At 44.0% G+C, this 16,410-nt stretch overlaps 1 protein-coding gene across 1 annotated transcript; it reads left to right on the forward strand.

Moving 5' to 3' along the window:
* Positions 1 to 8,497: 8,497 nt before the first annotated feature.
* LOC123449479 (mavicyanin-like) lies at positions 8,498 to 9,308 on the forward strand. The gene has a single exon (XM_045126719.1). The coding sequence runs from the start codon at positions 8,594 to 8,596 to the stop codon at positions 9,125 to 9,127; it is 534 nt and encodes a 177-aa protein (XP_044982654.1). The 5' UTR covers positions 8,498 to 8,593; the 3' UTR covers positions 9,128 to 9,308.
* The last annotated feature ends 7,102 nt before the right edge of the window (positions 9,309 to 16,410 follow it).

Consider the following 16,410-nt stretch of genomic DNA (forward strand, 5'->3'; position numbering starts at 1 on the left):
GTAAACGGCCGCGTGCAGCACCGTATAGGAGGTCCCGGAGGGAAGCAACTAGTTAGCTCATTCGACTACTGAAGAGAAGCAATTAGTTAGGAGTACTCAAGGGTCCAACGATCATTCACATGTTTCGTTACTTGAGCGCGTTCTCATCCATCGTCATGGATGGTGTTTTAAGTGTTTCCTTTAAAAAAGTATTTTTATTTTTCTGCGTACATTTTTAGTTTTTTAGATTGGTATTTTTTGTGGTAAATGTTTGGGACTGATGCGTTGGCCGAACGCTTCGATCGGTCTCGTTCACTCGCTCGCGGCTACAGCTAACCAAATCGGAAGGCAACACCATGTTATCTTTTTCCTCATCCCCGCGTCCTTCTCCTTCCTTTTTCCCAACCTTCCGGTTGCCATGGAAGATCCTATCCCGACGATCTAATTCAGCGAGCCCGCCTCTTCTTCTCCGACGACCATCCTCGAAGCCTACCACCGAACCAGTGTCCTCCCCTCGATTTCCCCTCTCTCAACTGCTCCATGGCGACCGGAGCTGCAATGGACATGGCCGACGAAGTTGCATCCATGGCTGAAGGCGTAATTTACTACATGCTTCAACCGGTATCGAAATTTGCTATAACCGGCACCGCATTTTGCTACATCACACGTGGAGTCGCGATTTTTGCTACAATCAGTGTTTCATTTTGCTACAACCGGCATAACGTTTTGCTACATCCATCACAGCTGAGCTGCATCTCGCACATCGGACAACTTTGACGGTCACCATGGCCAGCTCGGGAACCATGCTCCCGTTTGTTGCAACCGTTGACAGAAAAAGCTTCAACGGCATATGAAAAATGTTTCAACTGGTAATAGAAAAAGCTTCAACCAGACACTCATTTTGCTACCTGCATCATGGCGGAGCTGGGACCGACGACGAGGGCCGCGACCGACAGCGAGGGGCGGCGACCAGGGATGACTGACGGTGAGAGAAGATGAGGAGGCGAGGCGTGGGGGTGCGGCCTGTGCGGGGACTGTGCCCTCCTTTTTCTCTCTTTATTCCGTGTGGGAGGTTGAAGATGGGATGCGGAAGAGGGGGAGATCTAACGGCTACGCGTGTGCAAATCGAATGGATCCGGGCTGACAAACCGACAATATTGGGCCGGCGCGCCGGCGCAGAGCGCTGTCTTTTTTTGTGTTTCGGTTTTTTACCGGTCTTTCTTATCTTTGCGACGAAAAAACATTTTTTGCGCAGAAGGGCGCCTTTTCAAGTTTTTTTATGAGAGGAATGATTTTTCTATCGCGAGAGGCACGATTTTGTTTTCACGAGAGGCACGGCCGTGCGTCTTAAAAACAAAAAAAACGTGTTTTTTTGCGAGAGGCATGGTTAAACGGTTTTGTTTTTCCGAGAAAAACGGACGCGCCTATCAAAAATGAAAAGAAACGTGTTTTCTGTTGTTTTTGTGTGAGAGACACAATTTTGCTTTCGCGACCGTACCTTTCGGAAACGAAAAAAAAACGTGTTTTTTGGTTATTTTTGTTAGAGGCACGGTTTTGCTTCCGTGGCCGTGCTTCTCGGAAACGAAAAATATTCACATTTTCTGTTTTTTTTATCGCAAGAGACACAATTTTTCTATTTATTTTCATCCGGATTTTTTCGTGATTTTTTTTGTCAAAACTTATCAACATGGGATCTAGTTTTAAAGACCTCGATGCGAGAAACCCAACGGTAAAAATGGTTTGAGATTTGAACACACGGTTGCGACAAAAAATGAAAAACTCACAGGTTGCAACACACATAGTGCGCCACTTGTTGCAACTTGAAAAGCTAAGAGTGATATTTGAAAGGAGTACTTTTCAGTTAATAATTTTGATACTCAAGGCGCCACTCCTATTAAGCACTGGTAGGCCGGCCCATGTACACATTCATATTTGAAAAAACAATACAAAAAAATAATTAATTAATTCGAAAAAGTTCACCTGTTTTGAAAGAGTTCTTTAAATCAAAAACAGTTCATCGAATTTTGAAAAAACAAATTCATTGATTTTCAAAAAGTTCACCAAAATTGGCAAAAGTTCAAGTTCATCACTATTTAAAATGTTCATTAATTTTATTGAAAGTTCATCAATTTGCAACACAAATCACAAATTGGGAAAAAAGATCTTTTTTTTAAAAGGTGAATTAAAATTTCCCCTAGTTTAAGTAAAAAGAAAAGGAAAAAAAGTAGCTAAATCGTCCGGCCCAACTTAAAGGACTCCAGGCGCCCATTTGCAGATGCACAGTAACTAGCGGCACTACCGTCAAATACGATATCCCCGGTGAAAGTATCGGGGTGTTCCACGCAATTTAAAAAGTTCATAAAATTAATAAAAAAATTAGCACATTCACACAACATCAATGTATGTTGTCATAAAATTTTGAATCAAAATTGAAAACACTGCTCGAGATACAAAAATGAGAAATTTGACATTAGTGTGATAATGGACCAAATCTAAAGCCTAATTTATGGATGTACTATGACCATCGAATTTGTCATTTATGTTTCTTGAGCTATGTTTTGAATTTTAATTCACATTTTATGAACACATACATTGATGCTGTGTGAATGTACTCACTCTGTTTTAAAATAAGTGTCTTAACTTTGTACTAGCTCTAGTACAAAATTGTATTAAGCTTGAGACAGTTATTTTGGGACGGAGGGAGTACTAATTTTTCAGAATTTTTCGAACATCTAAAAATTGCTACCAAGTTTGGAGCGCCAAAAGCACCCTAGGGGTGGGAGCACCCTAGGATTCTCTTAAAGGAGCACCAGGAAGTGTCTTGGCTAACGTAAAAAAAATTCTTGGGCAAATAATCGATCATACTGGGCCTTGGCCCAATACTGTTACTTCCGCTTGTTCCGTCGTACCATAGTTTTGTTGTTGGTTACAATTTGTTTTTTCGTTATATTATTTCCTAACACTCATTTATAAGTTGTACTTCAAAAATGAAAAAAAGTTTAATAATTTTAAAAATCGAAACAATTTCACTAATTTGAGAAAAACACAAAGTTCATAACTTTCATAAAAAACTTTACAAATTTGAAAAAGATCATGATTTTAATAAAAAAGATCATGAATTTGAAAAATTCTCGTCTTGGAGAAGTTCTTAATTTGAATAGAGTTTGTAAGTATACTTCATGAATTTTAGAAAAGTTCACAAAATAATTTAAAAAATCATGATTATTAAAAGTTCACGAAATTTGGATAGAGTTCAGGCATTTGATTTTTTAGAGAAATGGGGAAAAAGAAAATCAAATTTGGAAAATGTTCACGTATTTGATAAAAATTAAAAATGAAACTATATAAAAAAAATAATAAAACCAAAAAGGGGGAAAATAAAAAAGGGAAATGTAATAAAAATCATTGTTGTGGAAAACATAAGAAAATTTGAAAGAAAAAAATTCCTAGAAAACCCCGCAAAACATGAACAAGTGGGAAAAAACTAATTGGGACGGCCCATATAGTGTGTGTCCGGGAACTATGTGAGCTTTTCCAGATCCTCAAATCTAGCTTCTCGCGCTAGCTTCTCACTCCTCCTGACGAAGAGAGGTCTCGTACCGATTCATTTTTCTAGTAAAGGAAGAGCGAATCGTTTTCTTTAGCAGTGGCACTTTAATTGTAAATATGTGCAACTCTTCATTTTCATTTATCTGGAGTTGGGTCAACGGGGCTTCTTGTTATTACGCCGAGGGAGACTCTAGCTTCTCAGATTCAGCTTTATAGAGATAAAATGTTCGACTGGACTGCAAGTGTGGAGTTCGTGGAGTTGGGGCTGCTACGCGTCAGTTGATGGATTTTTTTAAAAAGATCCTTCGCCGCTCGAGCCGTTGGATCTAATACAAATTTAATGATTTTTTACTTTGCTGCAGAGATCTTGTTGCAGAAACATTATAACAGAGTTTGTGTTACGGAATTTATGTGTAACAAAGGTTCTGTTGTGGAATTTTTTTTGCAACAAAGGTTGTATTGCGGAATATTTTTTTACAACAAAGGTCTTATAAAAATTAGTATATGATACTTCCTCCGTTTCATGATGTAAGATGTTTTTCTGGACACGACACTACGTTTTACATTACGGAGGAACTACTTACCATCATGACGATGGAACACTTAGCCGAACTAATGAATTGCCAAGTGGAGACATCATACAGTACTTGTTCTCCTGTTTGCCTATCAAGTTGAAGTCGCCGACAACTAATAACCACGGTCCCACGTGGAGATGACAGACATATCTCTCATATCTCATGCAGAAAACCGATCTTATCCATATCCACTTGGGGTGGTGATCCACCATTATTAAGGCGCATCCTCTTGCACACGCTTCCAATTCTGTATTGGAGGGAAAGCGTCGTGAGGTGGGACTGTTCCGGTGGTCCATGCTAATCCCCAATGTCACAACGTATCAATCAAATCGGATAGGAGAGAAGCATAGTCTTTAACCAGGTAAATGTATGGCACCACTTCAAATCCCTGTCGAAAACAGTCTAGGAAAGTGCACAAGAGCCAGATCAAATCAACGTATCAAGTTGAACCTGTTGACCTTGGAAGTAGAAGGTGCAACGTGCCTTATTATGTGTGAAGTTTGTCATGAGTGACGTAATCGTGATTTGTGATGACGGATGTGGTTGCTGCAACAGAAATGATGAAGCAAGAACTAAGTACTCCCTCTGTCCTAAAATAAGTGTCTCAAGCTTAGTACAACTTTGTACTAGAGCTAGTATAAAGTTGAGACACTTATTTTGGAACGGAGGGAGTACTACGTATGATATACTATTAGGAATTAAGAGCATCACTAACAGCAGCCCTAAATTAGGCCCGGTGCCCTAAAAAACCGTTTTATGGGGTATGGAAGGAAAAAAAAAGAGTCTTCAACAACTGCCCTATCATGTGCCTTATTATAGGGCTGCCTCAAATTTTCATCATCTCTATCCCAAATATGGGATAGAAAGGGCCGCGCACCTTCCGTGTCTTTTCCTTTTATTTTCGTCGCGCGCGAGCCAATTGCCACGTTGAAACGCCATCTCACCCTTGTGCTGCGCCCGTCACGCCTCCGATTTCACCGCCACCGGCCTCGATTCGCTCGCCGCTGGCCGCCCTGTGCCGCCAAAACACCGTGCCGCGCATCTGCGACCTAGCCCCGACCGCCACGTCGATGGAGATGCCCTCGGACGCGCCGTCACTTTCGTGAATCGGGATCGAAGACGCCGTCGGCGGCGGCGTCGATTTGGGCCTCTCCGTCGCCACCGAGGTGTAGGATAGGTGGATCCGGGCCTCCCCGTCGTCGCACTTCACCTTCGCGCGATGCCGAGCCCCGCCGAGCTCCGGCCCTAGCCGCCGAGCTTCAACCCGTGACGCGAGCCCCACTTAGCTCCTGCCCTACCTGTCACATCTAAGAACCTGCCCGCCCATCTTCACCTCCGCGCGGCGCTGTCGTGGTCCTGCCTTGCCCAGCTTCAATCCGCCCGACGCCGCGGCCGCGACCACCTCCTGCCGCTCCGGCTAGTTCGAGGTGTGTTTTGTAGTTTCCTTTTGCAAAAAAAAATTGTGCAACAATTAAGTGTAAAATTGAACCGTCAATTTGAAGTAGATTGTAATTTAGGTTTTGTATTTGTATATGGTGTTGTTTGACTACACCACGTCCAATGAGGAGTTCGATGCGCAAGAGGAGGAGGATGTTGCTATGCTTTTGATAGCGCATAGTACGATGAACAAGAGGCCGAAGCATGGAGGTTCTACGATGAGCCGAGAATACATTCGGAGGCAGCGGGAAGAAGCACATGCCAAGCTCATGATCAACTATTTTGTTGAGAGAGCAGTGTTTCCCGAGAGGTACTTTCGCCGCCGGTTTCGCATGAGCATTGATTTGTTCAAGCACATCGCCAAGAGTGTCAAGCTACACGACAACTTCTTCAAGTACAAGAGGAATTGTACCGGAAATCTTGGGCATAGCACCTACCAGAAGGTGACTAGTGCATTGCGGTAGTTGGGTTATGACATTTTAGCAGATCTTGTCGACGATCACTTGGCAATGAGTGAGAGTCGGAGCATCAAGTGTGTGAAGCGTTTTGCGGTGGCGATTGTTGAGGTGTTCGGGCTCGACTACTGGAGATGAACAAGGCAAGTGGCTTTCCAGATATGCTTGGTTCCATTGGTTGCATGCATTGGAGGAGGAAGAACTGTCCTGCAACGTGGCATGGACAGTTCAGAGGGCACAAGAAGGATTTCACCATTATTCTTGAGGCTGTGGCTGACCACGAGACTTGGATATGGCATGCCCGGTTCTTGCAATGATATCAGTGTCCTCCAATGGTCTCCTCTATTTTCCAAGTTAGCCAATGGAGAGTCACCACCTGTGGAGTTCCAAGCCAACGAAAAGACATACAAGATGGGCTACTACCTAGCAGATGGGATTTATTCCAAATGGGCGACATTTGTGAAGCCGGTGCAAGCCCTGGAATGTAAGAAGGAACTTGATTTTCATAATGCTCAAGCGGCGGCTGGAAAAGATGTGGAGAGATCATTTGGAATTTTACAAGCCCAATTTGCAATCATAAGAGGACTGGCTAGGTTTTGGGATCATGATATCCTTTGATACATCATTCATGCATGTGTGATCATGCATAACATGATCATAAAGAACGAGCATGGCAAAAATGTTGTCTACGACACGTATGAGTTGATGGGCCTGCCAGTTCGGCCAAGGAGAGGTGGAGACAAAGTTGCCCGCTTTCTTGAGTCCTACCAGTAGCGTAGCCAGCTCAATAATTCAGGATGGTTCAATAGTAAAACTTTCATTTATATTTAATTACTCACATTAGATTTTACTCATTCTTGATATAATATATAGGCTATAGAGAAATCTCAGGGTGGTCCATGGACCACCCGAATCACCCCCCTAGCTACAGCATTGGGTCCTACCATGACATTCTAGACTCCGATGTGCATGAAGATCTTCAAAAGGATCTCATTAAGGAGTGATGGACATGGAATGAAAGGCAAAAATCAATACCGTGTACTTAATTTGTGTGTATGTGGGATGAACAATTTGTGTGTTGCTTGATGAACCATTTGATGAACTATTCGTATTGTGTTGTAATAAATTAAGTACTATTTAAGTTTTATTTGTTTGAATTCATTTTAGATCATTTATCATATTATTTGTTTGATATGTATGCGCAAATGTGTAAAACGATGCCTGGGCGTTCGGTTTATTCGGTTCTATATAATTTTAGTTTTAAAGGAATAGAAGCCGAAATAATCATTTACAATTTAGAAACCGAACCATATTAACCATAATATATTGGTTCGGTTTGTTTGGTTAACCGAAAAACCAAAATTCATGCACTTGTGAGTATAAGTGTAATGACTCGAGATCATTAATTTGGATTGTATAATATGCAAAATGATAATCACAAGTTCTAGCAACCTTAATATCATTCTATGGTTTATTCGGTCAAACAAACTAGTAACCATATTAAGTAGAAAAAGCACATGGAACGTGAAATGTATTATGTGCGGAGATATGTGTGATGCCTCCATACTGTTGCATTTTGAGAAACAAGGTATTACATGGCGTATCTTACATATCGGTTTGTTCGGTCTATTCGATTTCTGAACACAAAAAACCAAACAAAAACAAAACACCGAACAACCTTAAAATTTCCCACCGAACCAAAAATCAAACCACCAAATAAACCGACAAATCGGTTAATACAGTCCGGTTCGGTTTGGTTTTTCAGTTTTCGGTTTTATAGTGTCCACCTTTAGATGAAGGGGCGTGGACGCGCTGTCCTAAAATAGGACAGCTGTTGGAGAGGAGATGCCTTATTATAGGGCAGCTAGTAAAGCAGGAAAAAAATTGATACCCTAAAATACTAAAACAGATGCCCTATATAAAAACAGCCCTTCTAAAACAGGGCACGTTAAAGAAAGAAGCAGTTGCGAGCAAACCCGGTCATAGTTAGCTGACAACTCCGTGTCAACAAACCCTTCGAGAAACGCTCGTGCTGTTGCCGCGGTCATGTTCAACCCCATACTAAGGACCGGCATCTGGACAACGGCTGCAATACTACTGCAAACGCGCAAAGCCGCAGAAATCTTTATAGAAAGGGGCAGGAACCAAACCCGGCCTGTAGTCGTTCTCCTTGTGACCTGGAGCCGCTTAATTTGAACAGTCCCTTGTCAACTAGCCGGACCGCGACGGTGACAGCACCAACATACATCCAATGCTATATTGCGATGGTCCACTGCATGTAGCTTAGACCGCGTCGGCGTGGGAAAGCTGAACGGCGGCGAGGCCTGAAAAGGTCAGCCGGCCACCAACCAAGCCCCGGGCAGCGTCTGACCGGGTACCGGTCGCTTGTTCAAACGCACATGACAATTCCACAGCAGATTTTCAATATCCAAGTGCCATTTCCACGAACCTACCGCGCGCGCGCCAACCGGCCTCCTGCGTATATAAGGGGCCTGTCCGGCACGGCAGCACAAACACAACAGCAACCCGTCCCCTCCTAAGCACCAGCCTTCTACCTCCTCTGCTCTGCGTTCCTCCTTCCGGTCACAAGAGCAATCGATGGCTGCCATGAAGGCCGCCCTCCTTGCCGTGGCCGCCATGGCCGCCTTACTAGGCGCCGCGTCAGCGGCAACCTACACCGTGGGCGAGCCGGGCGGTTCGTGGACCTTGGACACCGACTACAGCAAATGGGTGTCCGACAAGAAGTTCAACGTGGGCGATGAGATCGTCTTCAAGTACACGACCCCGACGCACGACGTGGTCGAGGTCAGCAAGGCCGGCTACGACTCCTGCAGCACCGACGGCTCCATCAAACCCTTAAACTCCGGCAACGACGTCGTCCGCCTAACCGCCGCCGGCACCCGCTACTTCATCTGCGGCATCCCTACCCACTGCAACCCCGCCGCCGCCGCCAGCATGAAGGTCGTGATCGAGGTCGGGTCGGGCTCCTCCTCGCCGTCGTCACCCATGCCAGCTGCAGGTCCTGGCGCAAGCAACTCTCCCCCGGCGCCGCCCTCTTCTGCCGCTACCTCTGTCGGGGCAACAGCAGGATTTGGCCTCGTCGCCCTACTGGCGGCCGGTCTCATGGCTTGAACGCATATGTTGATCAGCTGCTGCGCACACATATGAGCTTATATATTGTTGTTATTATCACGGGTGAATACATGTATTCTTTTTTAGAGTGAGAATGTGATAGTTACTTGTACCTATCTCGTTTATATGTAATCTGCAGGCCTTCATGTCTTTGATATAATGATCCTAGAGGATTATTTTATAAGGGTGCGTCAGTGCATGCGGAGCAGTACCGATAGTCTTCTAACTAAAAAGAAAGTATAGATAGTCCTGTTAGTTTTATCCAACCATCAACCCAAAATAATAGGTACACATTCAAAAGCGAAAACTGAAGTGCCAATCTGTGCACGAGCACAAATGCTCTGGTTAACTCACATGTTCGGGGAGCTCCACCCGGTGTCACCCTGGGCGTTTGGGTACCCGAACCCATTACCCGAACCCGAACCGAACCGAATTACCCAAATTGTCGGGTAATTCGGGTATTGGGTAAGGGTTCGGTTCTCATTTCTTGACTATTCGATTTTCGGGTTAGGATTCGAGTTATAGTCTGGAAAACACGAAATACCCATACTATCCAAATTATTCATTCTGTTCAAAATTTTCATGCTATTATTACACTAACTTGTTACCCATACTAACTAAAATACTCATATTACCAAAAATACCCATAATATTCGAGTTATTCATATCAAAAGTTGATGTATGCTCCGAATATTTTGGGTACCCGAATTACCCGAACCAAATTTTTGGGTAATTTGGGTTCGGATATATTTTTGACAGAAATAATTTTGGTTCCCATTTTCGAATATCCGAATTACCCATAAACCGAACTACCCGAACCGAAATAACCAAAATACCCAAACGCCCAGACAGACCCCGATGATTCTAAAAAAGAACTTACACGTACGTTTCCTCTAACATTAGACTGTTTCTCATCTGGCAGGATGTATAAGGGCATCTCCAAGGCCGTCCTTAAATATGACGCACTATCCGTCCACGGGCACGTCGAGGCACACGAATACGAGGAGTCGGCAAACATTTATGCGCATTTCGAGCATGAATTGAATAAACCGAACAAATTACATGTAAACCAGGATTTTTTTTGAACTGAACCGGATTCATATAAGTTTAAGAATTTAATCGAACAAAAGCTGACAGTCTATTTTTTTGTCAAACATGGACACGTCCACATTCCACACGTCATGCTGTTCCCTGAACCCGGACCATACTGTCTTCCATGTCTTACTCTTTCCCTCCATAGTGCGCTGTCTGGTCATGGACGTTGCCGGTCGAGGTGAGGTCAATGATAGGCGTGAATGGACCGACCTTATGGTCAATGCGACCCGACCCGAATGATGCGGAGGTGCTGACATTGGCATTGTTCCCGTCCGCAATCGCCATTGTCGTGATCTTATCAAACAGGGCATCGTGCTCGGACGCCATGACGTACAACCGCCACCCCTCATGGCAGATGTCATGGGTGTTGTACATGGGCTCATATAGACATGTTGCTCATCCACAGAGGTCAGGTTCTTCGTGACCATGCTCGTGAGGACATCCTTGTTCAAAATATGCCCTAGATATAATAATAAAGGTATTATTATATTTTCATGTTCATTATTAAGTTTATGTTTCTATATTACAATTGTATTGGTTCATGAATAGAGATTCAGAGAAAAACTCAACTATGTGTGTGGAAATGTGAACACCAAGTGATCCCTAGTCTAGCCTCTAAGACTAGCTTATGTATTGATTGGTGATCTTGTTTTCCTGATCATGAGCATTGTTAGTGTAACAAGGATGTTATCAATATATGAGAACACCGTTGTCATGAGGACAACAGACTTGGATAGACCCAACTTACAAATTACCGAGAGGTGTCATTGTTGGTATGTTATCGATACTTCATATAACTTGTTCATGTTTGCATTGTTCCTTAGACCATGAGAATATTGCATACCAACGTATCGGATGGTTACTTTTGGGGTTTACCGTATGTCACCCCGTAAATGGATGTGAATAAAGGTGACTTGCGGGTATACCGGAAACGTATGTCTGAATGGCGATAATTCAAGACTAGGATTTGTTCCTCTCATCATAGAGACATACTCGTTCGGCCTACTCGGTATTAAGGTGCAATTATTGTCTAGCCACACACTTGTGATTATGATCACGGGATACCGGAACACGAACACGAGTAAAGAGAATGAACCGGTAATAAGGATAACTCGTATAGCGATCAAAAAGTTTCGAGTCATGTCCGCTTATTTCCGAATCTGTAGGATCACACACTTAACAGGTTCTAGTTCTGATTACCGGAGAAATGAAATATGAGTTAAAAGAGCACCGAAAGAGTTTCAGATAGTTCTGGAAGTGTTTCATATGGTTCGAGAAGGGTTCGGAGAATTCCAAAAAGGTATAACATGATTTCGAAAAGTTTGGATCTATATATAAAACAATTTCAAGGTTATCGAAATGGGTTCGGAAGACATCCAGAAAATCCAGGATTTTATTTGTGAAGAACCATCATGACATGACGACCCCTAGTGGGCCCACGGGGGTCCACATGGGGCGCCAAGCCCTATAGCAGGCCCTAAACAAATTGTGCAAGGGAAGGAATCTCTCCCTTCTTACACCAAGTGGAAGAGGAGAAGGATCTCCCTTGCTTGGGGGCCCCCTCCCCTTCTTTGACCTACATATATATGTGGGGATACCTCCCTCTTGAGACACATCAAACCCAAGGGCTTCTCTCCCGCATAGCTCCATGCTCTCCCGGTCTAAATGGCCTAAGTGTTTAGGCTTCAAATTAGATGGGCTCTAATCTTGGTCTAATTGGAATAATAGAATTCGACTACTAGACGAGAAGTGCTGCTAGGGTCATTATTTCTCTCTCTCTCTCTCTCTCTCTATATATATATATATATATATATATATATATATATATATATAGGAAAGATACATCCTACCATCCAGGGGTAGTTACCCCACATGTTTCATATACTACCACGCGGGAGTATATATACTAATTTATCGTTTTTATTATGTTCATATACTACATATAAGATTTTTCAAAGTAAGTTATATGAAAAAAATTACAAGTTGACCCATAGTTTTTATTATATTTGTGAAATACGTATATATTTGTATGTAAAAAAAAGCATACACAAAATATGATACATACTACCAAAAAAATAGTATATATACTACCTAAACATGATTATATACTACATACTACACATACATACTCTCCGATTTGATAGATACTACATACAACATACAAAACGCAAGTGATGGTAACTATCACCGGTGGTAGATATAAAATATATATACCTATCTATCTATCTCTCTCCCTCTCCCTCCCTCTCTCTCTCTCTCTTCTTCTTCTTCTTCTTCTTCTTCTTCATCCAGGACATCGAAGCTCTACCGGACCACTATCACGAAACATGTGGATATATACCTCGGAGGGGTCTTCTACTTCGACTCTCGCCTTGGAGAACATTCTTGCGGCTAGGAGGTGTAACCTAGCTGTGGGAACCGGTGGGAATCGTTATGCTGCACTGACTCTTCACTGATTCTGCTACTCTGCTCGTTAATCAGTTTGATCATTATCTCCATCTTCATAGTGTTCTTGGGTGTGATGGAGTAGCATATTTTTTTTGCTGCATAGCATGTTCCCCAACAATCCTTGTTCGCCTGCTCCCCCGCGAGCCTGGTGTTGCTCGAGATATTGCAAATTGTACCGATGCTCCTCTTGCATCATTCAAAACGTAATCGAGTAGTAGATTTTTTTTGTTGCATAGCACATTCCCCTACAATCCTTGTTCGCCTACTCACCCACGAGCCCGGTGTTCCTAGAGGTGTTGCAAGTTGTACCAATGCTCCTCTTGCATCATTCAAAACATCGAGACCGGCAACGCAGACTACTCCGACTCAACCTGGACGAGATGAGCAGTCTTTTGGACCGGCTCGTTGCTTGCTCGGTCAGGGTCGGCTCGGTCCTGGCTCAGTAAAAAAATCGTCCGGCCCGGGCCGTGAAAACAGGACCAAAAAATCCTTGGTCGTTAAAGCTCGGCCCACCGAGCGGACCGAGCGAAACTCCAGTGGCATGGCGAGAGCATGGTGGGGGCAGGGCCGGGGCGTGGCCGGAGCATGGATGGGGCTTTCCAGGGCTGCGGTGATGGTGTGTGAGGTGTGTGGCGAGGGCGTGGTGGCCCAGGCATGGCATGGGTGGTCGCCGTCGCGGTGGCAGTCGCCGCGGTGGCCGCCGTCCATGGTTTTGTGCGGCCAATGGACTCTCTGTACGTAGAAATCATGTCCACTGGACCTGCTCCACTTGGATTTATCATCTCCATAAAAAAAATCAACGAGGGAGGTCCTACATCGCCGCATTAGCCATCGCTTCTTTCAACTCCGTCCACCGGCCGTCATGCCAGATTCGTCGCACAATGAGCCCCCTGTGGTGTTCTTCTTGGTCATGTAGCTTTCTGTGATTCTTCTCAAGCTCACAGACATCTTTTCGATGAGCTGTGCTTCCTCTAGCTTCTATGAGCCGTCGCCGGAGCTCTAGAGCGCGCTTTGTCCATGTCTAGGCCGGTCCTCATGGTCCTCTCGGCCTGGCCCAAGATCTGCCATTACCGGTCTGGTCCCCGAAGACAGGACCGCGACACTGCTCGGTCCGGTCCGGAGCGGACCGCCGGCGATCGGTCCAAACGCCGTCTCGGACCATGTCTAGGTTGAACTCCGGCAGCTCCTCCTCCACCCGTGGACTCGTCGTAAATGAGTCATTGCCTTGTCCTAAATGATCAAGCACATATGAAGCCCAAATGTAGTGCCATGTGAAGTATTCTTGTTTGGGTCGAACATTATCCTAGAGACTTGGACACCAATCCTCCTACCTTACATTGATACTTGGATACGTATCAGATGCGCAATAAGGGATATGTCCAATACGCCAATTTTTAGAAAACTAGGATACATTGACACTTTTGTATACATATATTAATCATTAAAAATATGAAAAATAGGATTTTTTCATATGAGGTGTACCATTTGTATATATGGAGAATAGAGATCCAAGAAGGGGAGGGAGAACAAAAAAACATGCCTCCTGCAGGGAGACTTGGAAGTTCCGTGACAAGGCGATGACTGATCAAAGATTGGATTGGTATTCAGAAGGACATAACATGAGGGGGAGGAGAGGAGTCGATGAGTTGAGAACTTATGGAGATGTGTAGCGGCTCCATGAGGGTGTCGAGGGGTTTTGATGTCGAACGAAGGGTTTCCCGTATCAAGAACGCAACATTATTCAAGGATTATCAAACATTATTTTCTTTTTAAAAGTCAATAAATGAAAGGATGTGTACATGATACATATCTATCCGTATCTAGCTCGATACGTATGCTTTTAGAAGTATCCATGCAACTTAGCAATCCTCCCTCATTGCAACTCCTACCATCGATAACTACGACATCAAGAAGATCCCATCTGTGGGAGTTATCCTTTAATATTATCTTGGCCATAACTCTTGATTGATTATAGGTCTCGAGAGTCATTCTAAAGAAAACCCAGCCCCCCTCCCCCAACCTTAAACACGAGTTGCAAGCAACAACTATTGGAAATATCCCGCTATCCATAATTTTTTGTTGAGGAAGTAACTTTTGGGCATACATATTTTCTTTGACGTCGTCGACACCTAAATAACATATGACGTGACCCTAAGACACCGAGCAACATTGGGTTTCTTGGTTGTAATGCACAATGCTTACTTGTGCCTCAATATGCAAGGGGCAAAGTGCATACATTCAATAAGGGAGGCATTGTCCAAGCATGCCACGTGAACCTAGATGACCATAAGATGTCCCTTCATAACCTCTTGAGTGATCTCACACTACTCAAGGTCCGTAATTAAGATTAAGACAACGTGTGCCCCTCCCCCTCCCGACTCCCGGCAAGTTGAGAAGTCCCAACCCTGTGTAAAGGTTGGAAAGGGAGACCAGAAATAACAAATGTATTTTTGTAACCCCGATTAGGTTTGTCATGGCTCACCTTATTTCTCGCCCTACAATAGTTTGAGGTCGTCCGGTGCCGTTGGAGGACTAGCTTGGGGGCTATCCTCACTTATTTCTGACCAATTTTCAAGCCTTTCACTTGCCTTAATCTTTAGTTGGAGAGAACACTTCGAGACCATTGGGGTAGCCCAGGATAAGTAGTTGTAGCTCAAATGGTTTGTTTCGACAAAGGATAACATTTATTGGCTCAAAATAGAGCATCAAGAAGATAAATATCACGATGAGCACGCACCCGACCTCTGTATAGTTAGGACACACAAAATCAACACCAGCTCACAGACGCGAAAACATTCCAACAACTAGCAAAATCATATAATGTAGAGGAGGTATGAAGGCTCACATCACTACTAGGAAAAAGCTTATAGGTAGAATATTACCTGTAGCGGTGGAAACACTGCCGACACTTCTATTACTTAGTAGTAGCGCTGGGTAAGAACACACACTATAGGTAAGTTGTACTAGTAACACGTTCCACCCTATCCAGTGTTACTAACATTTCACGCACGGGGGCTAGCCATAGTAGCAACACTGGCATGTGAACGGTGCTATGATATGTCTCCAACGTATCTATAATTTTTGATGGTATCATGCTATTATCTTGTCAAACTTTGGATGCTTTGTATGCCTTTTATATCTTTTTGGGGATTAACTTATTAACTCAGTGCCAAGTGCCAGTTCCTGTTTTTTCCGTGTTTTTGACCCTTTTCAGAGGAGGATTTTAAACGGAGTCCAAACGGAACAAAACTTCCAAAAAGATTTTTTCCAAAACAGAAGACGATCGGGGAACTTGAGAACCAAGGCAGGGGGCCACCAGGGACCCCACAAGCCCTAGCCGCGGCCAGGGGGGCCGCGCCTCCCAGGCTTGTGGGCTCCCCGGGCCTCCTCTGCCCTAGGTCTTTCGCCTATATATTCCCAAAAATTCCAGAAAAAATCAGGAGATCATCGAAAGTACTTTTCCGCCGCCGCAAGCTTCTGTCTCCGCAAGATCCCATCTGGGGCACGTTCTGGTGCCCTGCCGGAGGGGGATTCGGATATGGAGGGCTTCTTCATCAACACCATGACCTCTCCGATGATGCGTGAGTAGTTCACCATAGACCTACGGGTCCATAACTATTAGCTAGATGGCTTCTTCTCTCTCTTGGATCTTCAATACAAAGTTCTCCATGATCTTCATGGATATCTATCTGATGTAGTCTTCTTTTGCGGTGTGTTTGTCGAGATCCTATGAATTGTGG

Source organism: Hordeum vulgare, chromosome 4H, assembly GCF_904849725.1.
Source record: "Hordeum vulgare subsp. vulgare chromosome 4H, MorexV3_pseudomolecules_assembly, whole genome shotgun sequence".
NCBI classification, from domain to species: Eukaryota; Viridiplantae; Streptophyta; class Magnoliopsida; order Poales; family Poaceae; genus Hordeum; species Hordeum vulgare.

Bases quoted from the DNA above. Each gene is read 5' to 3' on its own strand.
- LOC123449479 (XM_045126719.1), top strand. From the start codon at position 8,594: ATGGCTGCCATGAAGGCCGCCCTCCTTGCCGTGGCCGCCATGGCCGCC.